This window comes from Chamaea fasciata, unplaced genomic scaffold (assembly GCF_029207755.1).
Source record: "Chamaea fasciata isolate MVZ Bird 193981 ecotype frontalis unplaced genomic scaffold, bChaFas1.0.hap1 SCAF_6, whole genome shotgun sequence".
Lineage (NCBI taxonomy): Eukaryota > Metazoa > Chordata > Aves > Passeriformes > Sylviidae > Chamaea > Chamaea fasciata.
Window position 1 is genome coordinate 43,553,159 of NW_027094091.1, and position 18,901 is coordinate 43,572,059.

Here is an 18,901-nt window from a genome sequence, read left to right on the forward strand (position 1 = left end):
ATATGGTGTGTGATGGTGAAGTTGAGATGCAGCTTGGGTATGAGGGAAAAAAATGCTGATTGTGACATCTCCAAAAGAAGGCTGACTGCAAGGTCACCAGGAACGTATGACTTGACTGCAGTGCCTGGGAGAAAATGGTTTCCATCTAAAGAAAATTAAACCAGATGAGGAAAACACACAAAGAAAGAAACGGTGCTGGAGAGAGACAGTGACTGATAATTCTGCCTATAACTACTGCAGTTGATTTCATCAAGGTTAAAACAACAAAGTCTTCCATTATGGCGTAGCAGTGAAAAATGAAATAGTGGAGTGCACTAAAGCTAATAGTGAGTCTAACAAGCTTACTCTTTTTTCTTTTATTAATGTCAGACTATGAAATACAGAGGCAAATTGAAGAACTTGAAAATGGAGGGACAATTTTGAATGAAACAAGAGCCTTTGATTCCAAGCTTGGGTGAGTTTTGATTTTGGAGGAACATAGGAATAGCTGCTTTAGAGTGCCCACATACAGCTAGTGGCATGATCAGGAGCCATAATGTAATGTTGCTGAACTTGTGTCTTCTGAAGCTAATGTTCACAAGTATAGTCTCCTCATAGGGAGTCATTTAAGGCGGAGACTCTTTCACAACAGATTGTGTGCTGCATCAAGCAGTGTCTGTGAAAATGACTGCCCTTTTACATGCACTTACTCTTTGAAGCGGTTTTAAGAGGCTCCCCTAATCTTCATGAGGCAGAGGTTTTGGGTTGTGGTTTTGCCATAAAACTAGTTCTGTGGTGTATGTCTTACTACATCTTGTTTTGTTTTTATTTTAGGTGCACAGTTCCAATGAGAGACAAGGAAGGAAAACAGGATTATCGGTATTTTTTGAATAGACTTAACATTTCACGAACCGAGAATTTATTCTATTTCTGAAGTGTAGCCAATGTAATAAGGATGTAAAGTTAGTACAGTAAATATGTATTGGAAGTTTACCTTCCAGTGGAAGGGACAGAAACCTATCAAAATCCATGCTAGTGTGAGAAGTTCAGATCTGGATTTGTGTCTCATTTCTGGTAAAACCCCTGAACCTTTCCCAGAGACTAGGCTGGGAGTACTTCAGCTCGAAGTGGAATAGTCAAAGGTTTACTTTGTGGCCAGTATAAGTGTATTCTTAAGAATGCCTGACATAAAACATTAGAATATTCTGAGTTCAGCATTGCGCCTGCTTTAAGTAAATACAGAGGGAAACGGTTTTCAGCTACCAGGCCCTGCCTCTCCATGCTTAGATTCTGTGATCACAGATCACAAACACCATTTGAAAATCCTGGCTGCTATTGAAAGGTGTCAGCATTTCACGGGCAGGTTTCTACCTTGAAGTTCTTTGTAGACCTAATGAAGGTGTTACCTTGCCAAGTACTTTGGCTTCCATAAGTGTGAGATGACAATCACTGAACCATAAAGTCACCCAGGAAGGATTTAGCGGTAGGGCTTAGGGGACAAGGTCCTGTTGGAAAGCAGTGCTGCTGGGAACGAGTTCTGAGGCAACCCTGCAGGGCAGCAGCACAGCTGCTTAGGGCCATCGTAGTGCCAATCCTCCCAGTAGTTCCTTGACTCTGCATCCCAGAGAGAGCTTCCTGTTATTCCCAGTTCACTTTCCAGCAGGAGACATGCAGTTCTGCGGGAGGACTTCCAGAGCCTCTTAGCTTTGTCAGCTCTGTATTCCTGTTAGATCTTATATTCTACCATTGATCTTGCTACAGCAGAGAAACAATTTTGAAAGAATCCCACAAAGTTTGAATTTAAATCTGCCTTTTAGATTATGTTTTTGTAGAAATGTAGCAGTGACCAATTTGTGAATTCCTTGTTATGATAGGGACAGGCATGAGGCTTATTTGAAAAAATGCAAAAGAAGATTCATTAACACCAAGACAAAACTGATGAGTCTAAGATATTTCAAAAAAAGACTAAAGATTATTACTTGTACTAAGATTATGAACAGTATTGAACTGTAAACTATGTTTTTTAGGGTTTTTTGTAAATTAGTGCTGCACATTATGCATTAATCTTAAAATCTGTGTTTAGGCAGATTTTAAATAGAAATCATTATAGCCCAATGCCCTTTATTCTAGTGGTTTTGAACCCCTTATTTGATCATGTAATAGTGAAGTTTCTGCTTCAATCGCAGTTATTTGAGTCATTTGAATTGGCCTTCTCTTTCAGGGAGCCTTTTGTTCTGTGATAGCACCCTGCTGAGCACAGTAACTTTGCTTTTAGCACAGCATGAGATTTCATCAAGATTTTTGAAGTTTGGCTGGAAAAGGTTACAACCTGCCTAGATCACTCCTGGCAGTTGCCTGTCAATCTAAGTTCTTCCCTGCCAGCCCACTCCCATTTTTTTCCAGGTCTGTAATTCATGCTTGATGCCAAAAAGAGTGGGCTGTTTCCCTATCTTTTACTGGTGCTCTTGGGACTTTTTATTATTACTTTTGGTGCAGAAGTGTTTGAATTACCCCTCTTGTATTATGAACTCTTTAATAATTGCTGGAAAATTCTTGAAGAAAAAAATATAGAGGCTTTGCAACAGTTGGGGGCCTGATATCTTTCTACTTATCAGTGATATACCAAGTCATTAATTTTTAATATTTTGTTTAGTTGAAAGGGTGATACAGCTTTCAGGGAAGTATAAACTTGTGATACAAATTTTATTCCTTGTTGTTTAGCTTCTGAGTGAAAATAATTATAAAGGAGTTTTTCTTCATTTTTACTAGGTTCATGCCTGAGCCAAACCTTCCCCCATTGATTCTGTATGATACAAAATCATTGCCAGCTAATATGAACCATCAGCAAGTGATAAATATTGATTGGATTCATGAGAGACTTCCTGACCTCCCTAGTGTGAAGAGAGAAAAGCTTGTTGAACAGTATGGGATTCTTCCTGAACACAGCTTCACCTTATTGGTAGGTCTATTGATCAAGTGCTAAAATAAGCCTAGAAACTTCGAAGTTGGACAGTTCTTGAAAAGATTTACAAATATCATATTAACCAGCTGTCAGTCCTTATGAATATTCTAACTTGGAAGTGTGTCCAATGCATACTTCATACCATGGAGCCATACAGATAGAGTGGTGGAAAAAATGATCCAGACACAGTGTGCCAAGAAGTGTTTCTCACGCAAAGTGCAGTCAAATAACTGGTACTTAATATTGATCTTGTCTGTCTAGACATTGATGCACCCCTGACTGACTGCAACAAATGTACATCTTCTGGATACAGACCCTTGTCTGCAAGTGTCTGCTCTTCAGCTCTGAGCCTGCTGCAAGGCTGGGCACACAGACCGCATTTAATGAGCATGAATTAAAATCCAAAGTCTAAATCTTTCAGCTTCATGTGTTCCTTGACCTACCTTCCACATTATTGGAAACTCACCCTCATTCCCCCCAGTTTTATTCTTACGGAAATCTACCAAATGGTTGCACAGTGTCAACTTTGACCTCATAGTGCAGTTTACCAGGGATAGGTTCAGAAAAGGGGATGAGAAGGGAAATGATGTAACAAATGCAGTCAAAATAAGGAAGTGACAGCAAAATCTCATAACTCCCAAAATTATTCTAGAGGACTATGAGCTTCTTAAATGCAAACTGTCGTCTCTCTCTTTGCCAGTGGTAACTCTGGGGAGGGAGTTAGTATACTCATCCTAGATTAGACATTTCACATACCCGGCTAAGCTAGGAGAATGTCCTGGTTTGGTTACCAGAGTCATTTGTGGAGAAAGAAGGAAAAGGACTTTTTCAGAGTGAGATTCAGAGCAGAACTGTAAGTACTTTAAATTGTCCTCTGGAGGAGGTCCTTTCCTTTGACTATAAATGAAGGGAGAGGAGTGCACATAACTACCTCATATCCCTTCTTTGTATATCTGTAATTTAATACACTTGTGCAGAGGCTGATTCTACAGGAAGAAAATGATTCTGTGTTCTGAGGAAAGCCGTTAGGAAAACTGCTTTTGTGCTGCTGTGCCATTTTAGTGAGTTGCAGACTGTTTGGTGGGCAGGTGAGTCATAATTCTCATCAAAGTCATAAGACTGCAGTCATAGTATTGAGAGGTGTCAGCACTTCTTTCATGCTGCAAAACATGATTTTGTGGTCAGTATTCCTGTTCATGCAAGCATTTTTTCACATATTTCTAACATTATAAAACAAACATAAGAGGAGAAAGGGTAGATAGGTCATGCATCCTTTTTTTCCAGATTTTTCTACTTCTCCCTCTCTGTAGTCCCTTGGTCCTGCCAGCTGCTAAGTACTACAGCTGCTTGCTCATTTTCCAAGTCAGTAGTACAGGCAGGAGATTAGGAAAAGCAAAATTAAGGCTCATGGTTTGAGAGAAACACTTAAGTGAAGGAACAGAATAGGGGAAAACCTAAAAATGATGCTAATACAATCACTCACCGCAAGTAGATTGATGTGCTGCCAGTCTGCAGCCAATGACACTGACTGCATCCCACAAAATGCCCTTCCCTCAGTTTTCCTTGTTGAGCAGGGCATGAAATATATAACCAGTTTGAGTTGGCTGTTAGACTGTGTTCCACCTGGCTTTGTGCTCATCCTTGGCCTATGCTGTGGGGGACAGAGTGGAGAAAGAAAGTGCTGCTCAGCAGTAGCTCAAACACCTGTGTGTTAGTGTGTCGTTGGCATTGTTGTAGTCACAAATCCAAACCGCAGCACCCTCTTTAGAATATAAACTCCTTGGCAGCCACACCCAGGGCAGCCACTCCTTTCACTTGGCATCAGCCCACCTTTTGTGCATATCAAGTTGCTGGTATGGGTGGCTTCTGTCATCTCTGCCAACTAGCCCTGTATGTTTGCCTCATCAGCTGCCCTTTATTTCAGCTGTTCTCTGAAGTCCTTTATTGCCTTTGCTTTTCCCCTTCTCCTTTTTTTTTTTCCTTTTTTTGTGATGTGTGAGACAATTAATGAGCTCCAAGCTGAAACTTGGGATTCAGCTTGTAATAAGCTAATGCATCCATCTGAATGCAGGAGGCGAGCATGTTCTTCGTGGCGGGTCTCCTTTTATTGTGCATTAGAATGTCAGTCTGCGCATCCCCACCAGAGCTGCTTCCCCGTGCACTGGGACGCCCGTGAACCTTAATTCATTGGGAAGCGCCGTGTCCGTCGCTGCGTTCAGCTTGCATCAGAGCCTGCACAGGACTGCTGATAGGGCCAGATGCACGCATCTAATGAGCATTCCTTCAGGTTAGAGCGCCCAGGAGTGCTCATTAAATAAATGGCAGTTGTAGAGGAATGGCTCTAAAATGCAAAGTGTGTTCTGCACCAACTTGATAGAGAAAGCATTTTGTGCCGAAGTTACAATCAAACATACATGCACCAGCATGCAGGTTAGCTCCTGAGCTTTCTTCCAGAGCTTTGTCCTCATACACAGGAAATACTGAGAATACTGCCTGAAAATACCGTGGTGCTGAGAAACTGAAATTCCTCCTTTGCATAATTACAGCATGTACTGAAGGAGAAGTAGTACCCAGTTAATATCCTCATATCTGAAATGCCTTAAGTGTAAATGGCTTCATTTTTGGCAGTTTCCTATGAATTGCAGAAATAAATGATGTTCCTGATTTTTCTTCATGCAAAAAATAAGATATATTGGCAAAGACATTGAGGTATCAATGCCGACATTAATGTATTAATGTGTTAACGCAACGCTTCATTTTCAAAATGCATGCTGAGGTCCAACCAGAAAATACATCCATTGTCATGGTACAGCATGAGAAAAAAACCCAGTCTGATCACATCCTTTGTCATGTGAATTCCAAGCCTTCCTGTGCATCTACTGCTCCTCAGCTTACTCAGATAAAAGTGGCTGTCCCACTTGGGCTGATTACCCTGGTGGAACAATCACACTGTGACTCCTTCAGTCAGAAGAGGGTTGCTGGAGAAATTGGTTTTGACCATTTTGTTTTATGCCATGCCATTCTCATCCATGTTAGTGTGCAGATTAATTTATGCTTATTTTTAGAATTCAAATCATTTTACAAGAAGCTTTAGGAAAAAGTTTGAACTTTCTTTGACTGGTCTGCTTGTCTAGTGGATGTTCTGGGTTGTTTTCCCCTGACAGTCTTGTACATTTTTGCAGCAGTTGTTACCTCACAGTTGGTTATTGTAGGAACTGAATAACAAAGCAGCAAATGACATTTTATTTGTGAACATTGAAGCAGTTTTCTTCTTTAGTTCTTTGGGAAACATTACTGGTCTTTAAAAGAATAAGTTTGCATTACAGTCCCAATGTCCCTAAAGATTGTACCCATGGTATTCTGTAAAATATTGTTTTAAACTTGTTTAAAAGGTACCTGAAATCACTACACCGCTAGGGTTTTTTACATCTCAGTGCTATGAAATGATCATTTTAGACCATGTTTAAGAAAGAAATTTGCACCTGATTGAAATACTGGTATGTCAGGTTTCATGCCAGTGAGACTCACATGAATAAATTACAGCATATTTGGTGTGTAATGGGAACACGGAATGGCCTGGATCACAAACATGATGATACTATTCCAGATTTCTGGTTTTCTTTCAATGAAGTTTAGGGTTTCAGAATGAAGAGAGAGCAGGCAGTCAGCATTGCTGTAAATCCATCATGTTGGAGCGTGCAGTAGTTTTCAGCTCAGATTTGCCTCAAGGGACAGGTCTGTGAGCATGTTGGTAGTTGGAGTGAATTTGGCAGGAAGAAAGTTTACCAAAATGTAAACCAAATTAAAGTCAAGTAGTGCAGTATCTAGAAATTGAAGGTAATCATGTTATGCCTACATTTTTTTTTAATATGACAAGAAAATAAGGAAAATGTTTCATTTCTTTCAGTCATTCTGATGTTTTGACACTCTGCCTTACTTATTTCAGTCTGGCATTACTGGGTTTTCCTTCTCTTTGGCTGCAGAAAATGACAGTCACTTTAAAAAACCCAAAACGAAATGCAGGGGAATTTGGGGGAATGCATCTGGTTACATGTGCACAAATAGTGAATGTGGGGTTCAGAGACTTGGTAGCATATGTCAGTCTATCTCCCTTAGTTTTCCTGGGCTTTTCTGCACTTGCTGCCTGGAAATCATCTGATTAAAATGCGAAGGCTGCGTATGTTTGTCCTTGGTTTTTCAAAGGTCTGGCAGCAGGATCAGAACTATAACTCCAGGCAGGCTGTAAGTATCCAGAAATCTGGATGTGCCCACTGTTAGGGATACATTCTGTAGCCTGTACATGATGGAAGTGCCGGACGTGCTGCATCTGAGCTGAGTAGCTGCATTCAGACATGTGGCATCTGCAGACATTATTTGCCTGTGCATAATGTTGTAGCTAGACCTATTCTGCCTGGAATGTTTGTAAAACCTTCTGCAGCATTTGTAAAGAAACCAGCATTCAGACATGCTCACTTTTTTCCTACCTAGATTGGATAATCTTTGCTGTGTAAAGGAACCCACTATTTAAATAATGAGTGTTTGTTTGTGCTATTGAATCCTGAGGTGAATTAGAAAGAGAACAGTACTTGGTAATACATCATTCTAGGAATTCCACTTAAAATACACAGTTTTTAATCAAGTTTACTGTGCTTTGGTAATCATGTAATTCCTTTACTGTTCTTTTAAGTTCAATTTATTCCTCTAGTCTATTTAACCTTAGTTTTGCATAATTTGATTAGAGAGTTAGTTAAATTAGAATGCTGGAGAAGAAGAGAATGATGTCTATGTGTATTAGATAGATAACAAGTGGGAGTTAGAAGGTTTACCTTGGTTCACAAAAGACATCAGTGGTTTTCCAGATTGACAACTTGGTTTCTTTGGTCATGGTCTCAAGGTGAAGGGGATGGGTCTGATTTTTGTCACAGCACAGACATTAATCTAGGTGCATTTTGTTCGGTTTCACAGAACAGAGATCAGTAGTTTGCAGTCTTCTCAAAAGCCATCAAAAGTCATCATCATCAATGAAAAATGTGGTATCCAGAGCTTTTGGAAGTTTGTGTTGTGAAAGGTTGGAGAAGGAAAGTCTAAAATTCTGTATTGCTATGGCAGTAAATGGCCTTTAAAAACAAGGACAAATGAAACTGTTTTGATGAAATGTCAGTGGAGAACTCAGGCTTTGTTTTTTGGTTATATACCCTGGTCTCTTTTTTGCTTATAACTGTTCAGAGATCCGGCTGCAATCAGTATGTGCTTGAGAAATATTTTTGCTGTGATGACTGTATACTTAGAATAGCTCCTTGGCTATCTCTAAGCTGTTACCTCCTGACTTCTGAGAGCTGGCTCGTCCTTTTGTGTGTTTATGGTACATACTGCAGAAGTCCAGTGGCATGCTGCATTTGGATTGCTCCTTTAAAAGGTAGGAGCTGCCACTTCATACCTCTTCAGCCTTCAGTAAACCTAATGAGCTCTGTGCTGCATTTAAAGGTCCATCAATGCCTTGATGACAAACACCACAGCATTCAACAGACTGTACAGTATCTGTTCTTCTAAAAACAATCTCAGATTTCACTTAGGCTATAAATTGAATCTCCCACTGACATATCTTCTGAGCTTTTAGTGTGCTGTGTAAAAGCTTACCATAGCTTCTTGGAAAAAAAAAAAAATGGAAAAATAAAACCCTGCTTCTTACATATGACCTTTCCATATCACTGAAGAGTACATGTAAGCTAAACTTATTAATTCAATCCAAAATAAACAGAAGTGATTTCAAGATTGAAGTAGCTGCAGACAATTGCAAGAAAAGGCTCTTCTTGGTAAAAGGTAGCATGACAGCCTGTGAGATGGCAGCATTGTATTTTCTAGCATTATACATAAAACACTTGCAAAGATGAGAATGCTTCTGTCCAAGTGCTAATTTTAGGCAGGCATTAAGAGAAAAATGATCACTCATTTGTTGGTAGTTCCACTGAAACAGACAGGATGACAGATAAACTGTATGTTCCTGTTCAAGGCATAAGATTGTTTGCTGTTATGTTAATAAAATTACTCCAAAGTCTTGTGACTTTGCAGTGAATTCACAACTGAAGTTTACTTTAGGACTGAGAATTTATATGTTGAGTGTGATTGTATAATTAATTGTAAACTCTTAACTTTTGTCACCTGCTCCAGGTGACCCTGCTTTGGCAGAGGAGTTGGACTAGATGATCTCCAGAGGTCCCTTCCAACCCTAACGATTCTGTGATTCTGTAGTCATGTTTGCACTCCTGTATCTCTTTGATACATTTCACGTTTCTTAAACAGAATGAAGACGGACTAGCAGAATTCTTTGAAAGTGTGGTAAAACAGACCCAGATGAAGCCAAAGAAGGTAATTGGCTGGATCCTGAACGACCTGCTCAGTTACTTGAAACAACATTCCCTCACAGTAAAGGAAAGGTCAGTCTAGTCTTCTTCATTGCTACAGTGGTGAGACAAAGTGATCCTTTTCTCATGACTGGTACCATGTCACTTCATTGTTCATGGCTGCTTTAGTTGCTACCTGTGAAGTTTGTTACTCCAGGCATTCCTGCACAGGCCTTGGCTCTATCCTGCTGAATGGAGTTAGACAAATAAGTGGCAGAGAAGAGGATCATGTAGTTAAGAGTAGCAGTCAGTCTTTAGAGTGCAATGATGGTAAGGCCTAGTCAGGCCATTAGTACTGAACATGAGGAAAAATAGTTTGTCATGTTGAACTGTGTGATCTTTAGGCAAGCAGCAGTAACATAGAGACATTATTATAGATCACCTTATTCTCTGAGGTAACTTCTGCCCACTTTTTTCCTAGCCCAGTCAGTTCTTTTCTCCTGGCCGACCTCTTGAACCTTCTAGAAAAAAAAGAAATTTCTTCTACAGCAGCAAAGCAGGTAAGTACCTTTTTGATCTTGCTGAACTCTGGATCTGTGGCTGCTTACTTCAGTAGTGTAGCAATTTTACAATCATTGTGTACCAGTACAGTGGTTGCTTTACAGGGAAATTAGAGTGTTGATAAAAGATAACGTCTGTATCTATACTATATACATATAATAGATGCAAATGCCATATGTGTGTATATAATCTTAGAGCTATATCTGCATAGTCCCTGTTAAAAGAGGGCAGAAGCCAAATAGTAGACTGAAACAATGTGAACTGAACTCAAATAAATCCTGCTTCTGAACAGAGCAGACAGTAGATCTCAATTTCACTATTCCAGTCAGGCCTGCGTGAAAGGTCAGTGGGAGCTAATCCATGGCTTGCAGTTAAGATGAGAGTATCAGTTACTGGATTCCTGGGGACAGTAAGGTCTACATTCCCAAGCATTAGTACATGGCAAATGATAGAATTCATCCAAGTGTAGTCAAAAAAGGAGTTCTGCATTGGTGTACCTGAGTCAAAAGTGGCAGAGGTCTGGTCTTTCTTTTATCCTTGCTTCTTTGAGCAAGTGCTATCATGAAGCTCTCAAACAAATAAAGCTGGGGGGGGGGAGGGTTTCACCTTGCCTAAGACAGTCTGAAAAATTAGCTCTTGATGATTTGTATCTAAAATTGTGAACTGGTTATGATGGGAACAGTACTGCTGTGTTTGCAGACAAAATTTAGAGGCTTTTTTGTGATGGGCCGTAATCAGTCATTCACCTGAAACTGCTGCCAGCTCATTTATGTGGAATGATTTGTCTTTTCAGATTAATTATTATACTCTAGATAACTGCAGTAGGTGACTGTTTCAGTGTTTCTCAGTGAAACTGTTAATGAACTGTGAATGAACTTTCTGGTTTGTTTTCTTTTTTTAGAGATGCTTGTGGTTCTTAATTAGGTTGGTCTGTGTCTGTGGATAGGCAGCTGCATAAGACAGGCGTCATAAATAGAGATTTAAGTGCCTGGCTTCAGGCATGTGTGTTTGGAAATTTTGTATTGGAAAAGTAAAAGCTTCAAAAAGGAGATAAAGTATTAATAGGAAAAGCATTGGAATGCAGAGCAGCTCTGTGCCTGCGGGGTTGTGGCACACCCATCAGTTTGGTGTCTGTTTGAAAAGGATGCTTCAGACCTCCAGTCTGAAGTCTCTCCTTCATGGAAGTAGGGACAAGGCAGTAATGTTCTTCTATGGGATTTTCTGCTTTGTGATATATTAGTGTGCCAGGCACTTCTGACAGGTTGTGAAGTGTCAGGAATCTCAGAAATGCATTTGTTGTTTAATTACCAACTCCTTGTAATGTGCATGTTGTCCCCAATGATCTGAAACTGGACCCAGAAATTGCAGTACTGTTTGCCCTCACCGAGTGATGATGCTATCAAACTGCAAAAACCTTGCCACATTTAGAAAAGTATTTTGGTTGCCTGGATGTCAGAAGAGTAACAAATGTTTATAACAATTCTCAGCAGTAGGCAGAGACGCTGGATGGCCTGAGGGCAGAAAGGGCTATATATACACACCAGCAGATGAATTGCAGCTCTTGGGGAGGGGAGTATGATCTGCAGTGGCAGACACGGATCCAGTGGGGAGGGATGGAAGGGTTCGATGGGGTGAGCACACATGTGTATACATACATGGCTCACTGCAGGAAGCTGTTAACCACTGAAATTATTTAAAAGGTTTTGTGTTTGGGCTCTGCTGTCTAAGGCAGTAAAACAGGCAGATAAAAGCTGTGAGCACTGGCTGTACACACCGAGCATTATGTGGTAGGATGCAGTGCCAAGCTAAGGGCACTGCGTGCTCACATAATTACCATGTAGGTAATTACAGAGCTCATGACCAACTTGCCATCAAATGGTGTCCCACTCTAGAGGTCTCCCAAGCAGTTCCAGGCCGGTGTGCCTGTGCAAAGGAGGGAGCGGCTTCCAGCTCTGCTGGCATGTGCAGGCCCATGGGTGAGCGTGTCCTGGATCAGATGGATGCACACTGCCTGTGGCCCAGCCCAGAGGCACCATTTTGAAGCCCACAGTGTGAGAAGTCGGTGCTGCTCGCCCAGGGCTGAAACCAATGCGATGGGGGATGTGCCAGCGATGGGGCCTTGCTACTCAAGTTGCCAGGCTGGCAGCAGGTCCATGTCTGGCATAACAGACCTGCCTGTGAGTTATGGCATTATGGGAGGAGGCTGGTTGCTGGGCCGGGGAAGTGGAAACTTGTCCCTGCTGCCAAGAGCCATGCTGGAGCAACTCTGTGCAGACACCCTTGTCACTGGTTCATGGGGGATCCATGCCCAGCCAGCCATGGAACAGAGCAGACCTTGGGTTTTGCTGGCTGCTGCAGTTGCATAGGTCACCCACATAGGAATAGCTTCAACAGACCTGCTTGGCACCCCTACTTTAAATTTGATAGCAGGGAAAGTAGAGTAGAGTACCCATAGAGGGAAACATAGAGTACAGTACCCATATCTAAACAGAACCATCTGCTTTGACAATTATGAATACACCATCTGGAGGACTGGACCCAACCTGCCCCCCGCTTCTCTGAGAGGCTGAGGGACACCTGCCAGACATGAAGGCTTCCGTCACTGGAAAGGAGAGGTGCCCACAGGACTTGATGGAGTGGTGCTGCCTGCTGCTTTCCTCCTGCCCTTGGCAGCTGACGACTGCAGATAGGGTTTCCAGTTGGAGCATTCTTAGGCACAGCAGTCAGCTGGCGCGGTCACCAGTTGCAAAACGTTTGATACAATGCCCATGACAGCCAGACACGTAAGTCCTGATTAAGCATCTTGACCAATGCTGCTATGCCTGCATAGGTGGAGACCACAGAACATCATTAAAATCTCATCACGCTCAGGCACAAATCAATAGTAGAAGCTACTGAGATTTCAGTAATGGAAATGAGGCTTGAGATTCACGTTTTGGCTCTGGAGACTTCATAATTTGATCCTCATGTGCTGGTGCAGGCAGTTTGTGTAAATGAGTTGAAATCATTTTTTAAACTGCTTTCTTTAGATTTGTACTCCTTGCCAAGTGGAGAAACACATTTTTTAAAAGTGCATCTTTGACAGGTCTTGGCCACATCTCTTTCTGCTTTCCTACATACCTGTAAACAAGCAAGGGCCTTGATAACATTGTTGCTCTACTAAGTGCAGATGCTTGTTACCAAATGGGAAGGGACACATGATGCAGCTGTCACAGAGAAAATCTGGTGCCTTCAAGGCTTCTAATGGGCAAGCTTTCCTCAGTGCCAGGAAATATTTGGCATAGGCGTAAAAGGGAATCAGAGCTGGAGCTCTGTCAAGCCGTCCTGCCCCTGATCTAAGTCAGTCTGATGTACATGTTGCTCCTGAGTAACTGCCATGGTTGGCTGCACAGATTTTGTTCGTTGCAGATTTCCCCTTCCTGCAGCCCATGGCATCCTGCTTGAATACGTACCAGTCCTAAAAAATCCCATCTGCCTTTTTCCAGGAGAGTGAAAGGGCTTATTCATTGTCCACTCTGATTTGTGCAGTACATTAGACTGTCCAGGGTGTTTTGCTAGAGGCTGTGCTGTGCCTGGCAAGGACAGGGCTCATTCTGAGGGGTGACAATACAGTACGGGTTCCTTGAGAGGCCTCCAGGACAGAAAACTTCCTGCTTCATCCCTCATGGAAGAAGCAGAAGGGCTGCCTGGAGTAGCAAGGGAGTGCAACAAAAAAAGAAAAACAACCCAAAAAAACACCACCACAAAAAAAAGCCAAGCAGCTGCAGACAGGCTGAATCTCTGTTGGATATATTTATTTCTAGGGTTATTCCAGGTAGCACTGGCATCATGATTTTTAAATATCACACTCGAAGGAAGATCTTGTAGAAGACATCATATACAGCACTGATTTATTCAGTATAAAGAGCTGAAAGCTTTATTTATTGCTGTTGTAACTCTGGCTGCTTATCAGTATCTTCAATATTGTCATCTGCCTTTGGCCCTCTCACAAGGAAAAATTAAGAGGTAGCTACCACAATATAGCTGTGTGTCATTACCCTCTCAAAAGGTCTCCAGAAGAGTTGATAAGATCCTATAAAAAGCTTCAGAGTGCCACTGGCAAACAAATATCCTCTTCCAGCAATTGTATGAATGCACAGTTCATAAATACTTGCTGTGACTAGAGAACTGTTTAACCCAAGGTCTTTTGTACCCGAAAATTTGTCATGCTGAAGCAAATTGCTGGGGTAGTTAAGATCCCATCATGTGTGCTTCATTCTACCTGAGTTCTCTTGCTGCCCTGCAAATTATTTACCATGCAGTTTGAATGCCCCTCCTTCTCTTCCCATCCCAGCCTCTTCTTCATCCTACAGAGAATATTTAGTGCTGAAACTCTGACATGACATTCATTTCCATATTGGGACACAGCAATGGCCCAAACATACAATTATATCTTCAGCTCAGGATGGAGCACAAGGAGCTGTTTTAATAAGGGTTTTCTTACTCTCCTCCCACGGCCCTGAAATAAAAGCAAAGGGAATACAGAAAATGACTGCCCAAGGAAATTGGTTTTTTATAAATGTTCTCTCCTCTCAAGTGTATTCCAGGGCAATAGCCCTGCTGCAGTGTAGGAAAACACTAGCATTAACAAGTGATTATTCCACAGGCCTGGCTTTGCCCAGCAGTCCAGTACTTGGAGATGATGCATAGGTGGGCTGGAGCTGCTGCATTCATTCTGCTTGGCACCATTTTTCTTCTGCTTTGTCATACATACTCTCATTAGAGCCTGCTGGCAAGGACTGGTAATGGGATGAGTTACCTGGGATTGGACTTGGTACAATAGTCAGCTAATCGTCAGTTCCCAGGCAGAGCCATTGCTCATGGAGATGCATTTCCTTGCTGCTCCCAGGCAGTTCTGTGAATGATGTGAGAAGAGCAGGAGTACTGGTGGAGGAGCAGCCTTGCAGCCTTGCTGTGGTGGCCCCTCTCCCAGCCAGGGAGTGGCAGCTCTGGGCATGAGGAACAGGGCTGTGCTCAGCAAACCCCTCTGGAGAGACCCTGGCACTGCCTGGACTGCAGGAGACTGCACAGCACCTGCTGTGAATCATTAACCTGGACTGCAGGAAGTGGCAATGCTTTGTCTCAGTACAGGTGGCAGAAAAGGAGGGGGATACAAGGGCTCTTTCAGAGAGGCACATGATTAAATCTTGGGCTTGTTCATGTTTAGACAATCTCCTCTTAGCGAAAATAGGGCGTCTTGGATCCATAACCAAAATACTGTGTGTAAACGATGTCGGTAAGTCAAGCCACTGACCTTTGCTGCTTTTGTCATTTTCAGGTGCTTGCAGAATTGTGGAAGGGAGAAGGGAAAACTCCCCTTGAAATTGTTAAAGAACAGAAACTAGAACTGTTGCAGGATCAAAAAGTGCTTGAACAGATCTGCCAGGCAGTGATTGATGGACAAGAAAATGAGGTGATTATGATGGTGCTGAGAACCTTCTGCACTGTGGCAGTCTGTGGCACTGAAAGGGGGTTAAAATAGCCTCTCTTTTTTTCCCTTTTGATGGCATTTGAGATCTAGATCCAGAGCAGTAAAGCTGCTGCCAAGATATTAGCAGGCTTTTCTTCTCCTTTCTTATTTTACTAAGTGGGTTTTTGAAACTGAAGCTTACACAAAATGATCCGCAAAACAAATCACCAGTCTGGCTAATGTGCTAAGTCATTCTGAGGGCCCATAAAACTTTAATGCAGGAAAGCAAAACTGCAGGGCCCTGTCCCTCTCCAGCTGTACTGCCATTAACCAGCCACATAACTCTGATTTTTATGTCATCTGTTGTGATACTGGGGCAACACTGTTAAACTGTTCTGAAGCTGGAGATTGAAGTTACCTGCCAGCAAGGCATATATTAGTTATGGAATTAGAGACTGCATCAGAGCTGGCAAGGCAGAAATTCTACTTGCATCTGACTTTTTGCCATGTCCCTATCTCTGTCCACTGCCAAAGAGAGGAGCTTCACTGGCTCTCCTGCCTGACAGTGGCTGTGGGGTGGGGAGGAGCCAGAGCCCTGTGGCGGCAGCAGCAGCGGCGGCTCCACAGCTGCTTCCCACTCTGCTGTTCTGCTGGGCTGTGGCAGCAACACAAACGCTCCCCTGTGGGGGATGATTGGCTCTTCCCCATCTCCTTGGAAAGACACACAGCAGCCAGTGTGGCTCAGTCTAACAAGGTCTGAGCTGGAAAAAAAAATGGAAAAAACCCTTGTTGATCATGAAAGGGAGGGGTGGGAAGGGATCTTGACAGAGTCTATATAATCTGCTTTATAAAAGGCAAAATGAAAACAAGTGCTTATATGTTCTCTGGATCAAAAATGTAAAAGCAGAAGTGAATAGCTTACTTCTAATATAAACAATGTCTAGCTCCATTTGCCACTTGGAAAAAAACATTAACATCTTTTGAGAACAATACCACCCACTCCAGATCTCATTGGGGGATGCTAACAGCTCTGCAAGAGCTTTTGATAAAATGAGCTTGCAGTAGGTCGGCATGACCTCCATCCGACTTGACTCATTTGTAGAGCCTGATAAAAGTGCTGCTGTATTTCCAGGCTGGTATGAAAGCACAGGCAGGGAGGGAGGGAATGTCAGAACTGACTGGGAAGTGCAAGAGCTGAAGGTCCATAACCACACCCCCACTTCAATGTGTTTTGAGAGTAACTTTTTTCAGACTGAAAAAGCTTCTAAACAGCTGCTCAGACCAACACTGAGCACTTTTTGACAGTGCAGGACTGGGACTATACCACACTCTGCCCCACATAGGTAATTTCTAGCAGATCCAGAGTAATGAGTCATTTCCACTGTGCAAAATAACAGAAAAGACTTTAGACTGACAATAATTCAGAGACTGTAATGAGAAGCAGTATTTGCATCTGAATTTGGTATTGGCACAGTGCATGGCTCCTATGTTTGCAGTACTTCCCTGAATATCTGCAAATATGTCATCCTGTTTCTTTGCATCTGTTGTGTTCTGCCCAGTACTCTGACAAGGTAGAGAATGCCTTCCCTGCCACGTAAACAGTAGGAAGGCCAGATGCGTGTCCTTCAGCAGTAGCGTCTCCTTTAGGAAGGCCCAAAGGTGAAATTTCTTATCCTTTCAGCTTTTAAGCACGGCCCTTGCAATGTAGCGGGTGATTGTGCATCAAAGGCTGTCTGATGGGAGGTCATATTTGACCAGTTAATTAATCATCATGTTGCAAAGAATTATGTGCTTGAAGGAGATAAAAAACACCTACATCTGTGCTTGAAGGACCTCACCAATATTATCAAATAGATTTTTATTCGATGCTAATTACCTGTTATAACAGGACATTATATTCAGCAAAATGGTAGATCCTATTAGCCAGGAAAGTCCATCTCACTTCTCTGGCTCTTTTCCAGGAAGTTGCTGTTCAAGCTGCAGACTCTGTAAAATCCAAAAGTGTCTTCTGACTCTTTCAATAAGAGGAGCTCTTTCTATTAGTTCTAGGGCCCTGCTGCTGTAGGAACTTGCTGTTCTCTCATGGGAGCAGAGCAGGAGCTTATTGCAAAGCTGTAGGCAGTTTTTATAAATAACACTTCAGCCCAAAATGCAGTCTTTTATCACAAGAGTCCAAAGAACAAAAATATTCATACCTTGGTTGGGAATGAGTGAAGATGTTCGTTTTTCCTGTAACAATGGTGTCTGTTGCATTTTTTTTCTTTAAAGGTTATGGCAATAAAGGCAGGAAATCGAAAAGTTCTAAATAAGTTAATTGGTCTGGTACAAAGGAAAACACAAGGACGGTCCAATCCTGCTCTGGTGAAGCAATTATTGGAGAAGAAGCTATCAGAGTAGCCACAAGAGAAAAAGCACACAAGCAACTAAAGAACCATGTGCTTCGTTGTGTCTGCAAGTGAACTTTGGTGTCTCATTGTGCAGCATTGCACTTGTTGGTTATACTTCAAGCAGCTTGAAGTCCCAGCCTTCACTGGATGCATCGGCCAGAGGCAGATGGGCCACAGAAAAGCGGGATACAGCCATTTGCATCTCCCACGCTTTGATGTGGCACTTGGAAATGTGATTTCCACACAGCCCTAGGAAACAAGCTCCCAGAAGTGTCTGTGAGTATGCAGAGAGCTGAAACGGCATGGGTTAGTTTTCTAATAAAGCAGGTACAAACTCAGCTTTTCTGTCTGCCTGTTTATGAGAAGGGAGATTCACAATCCCAAATACTCAGTTTGGGTGTGCACACTGTAACTCACTGTCAGTGTGAGCACAACAGTAACAATGATTAAAACACCCAGAAGTAATTGAGGGAACCATGTGCGCCTCAATGCCTAACAGAAGGGAAAAAAAGTTCACTGCTATCATTCTTCCTGGTTTCTGAGGAAATGGGAAAGAATGAAGCCACTCTGCTGACCTGTGTGCCTAAGGATAGTGCCATAGACAGAAGTGCCAGCATCTCACCCTGTCAGATGGTTTGCTCGCCTTCTCCCAGTTTGCACCCACGTACCTGCTGTGCCTGCTCTCAGTTCTGAGGAGTGCCTGAGAGGTGTGTGCCTGAGCCCTTCTGAGGGTCACATCCCATTTTGGCCTCAGAGGTTTAGAACAGCAGATGTGCTTCTCCCAGCCCTGTACAATCTACAGCAGAACAAGTAGAATGATAGAATAGCTGCAGTTGGAAGGAATCCACAAGGATCATTGGACTCCAGCTCCTGGCCCTGCCCAGGACAGCCCCAGCTCCTGTTTGGTTTATTTTCTCTGCAGGCAAGAATTTGGCTCCGTGTTAGAAATGCCTGATGCCCAGGGCTGCTGCGTCTCCGGCACATGGTTTTCTGCTGCCACCTGGAATGGCACTGCCTTGGGGAAGGAATGGAACATGTAGTTGGCTTACCAAAACTGAGGAGGATTCAGCTTGGGGTTCAGTCCTTCTCCAGTACTTAATCCTAAGGGGTGCTTTGTGCTGGTAGTTTTTATTCTGGGTTTTTTACATCTTTTGTTTTTCAGTTTCTGGCTTTCAGTACTCACTGAAATGCAGGGACCTGGAATAAACTTCCCCATCCCAAC

The 18,901-nt window shown here is 42.5% G+C and overlaps 1 protein-coding gene across 2 annotated transcripts in view; it reads left to right on the top strand.

Annotated features, from left to right (window-relative positions):
* The window catches only part of GATB (glutamyl-tRNA amidotransferase subunit B), a 41,961-nt gene extending 23,944 nt beyond the window's left edge, over positions 1-18,017 (top strand). The window contains exons 7-13 of one of the 2 annotated variants that reach the window (XM_066186146.1): positions 370-454; positions 814-858; positions 2,749-2,938; positions 9,242-9,375; positions 9,764-9,842; positions 15,161-15,295; positions 17,561-18,017. In XM_066186146.1, the coding sequence (XP_066042243.1) occupies positions 370-454; positions 814-858; positions 2,749-2,938; positions 9,242-9,375; positions 9,764-9,842; positions 15,161-15,295; positions 17,561-17,689 (797 nt within the window). In that variant the 3' untranslated portion in view covers positions 17,690-18,017. The remainder of the gene's footprint in view (positions 1-369; positions 455-813; positions 859-2,748; positions 2,939-9,241; positions 9,376-9,763; positions 9,843-15,160; positions 15,296-17,560) is intronic. The other variant, XM_066186147.1, reaches the window with a different exon arrangement.
* The last annotated feature ends 884 nt before the right edge of the window (positions 18,018-18,901 follow it).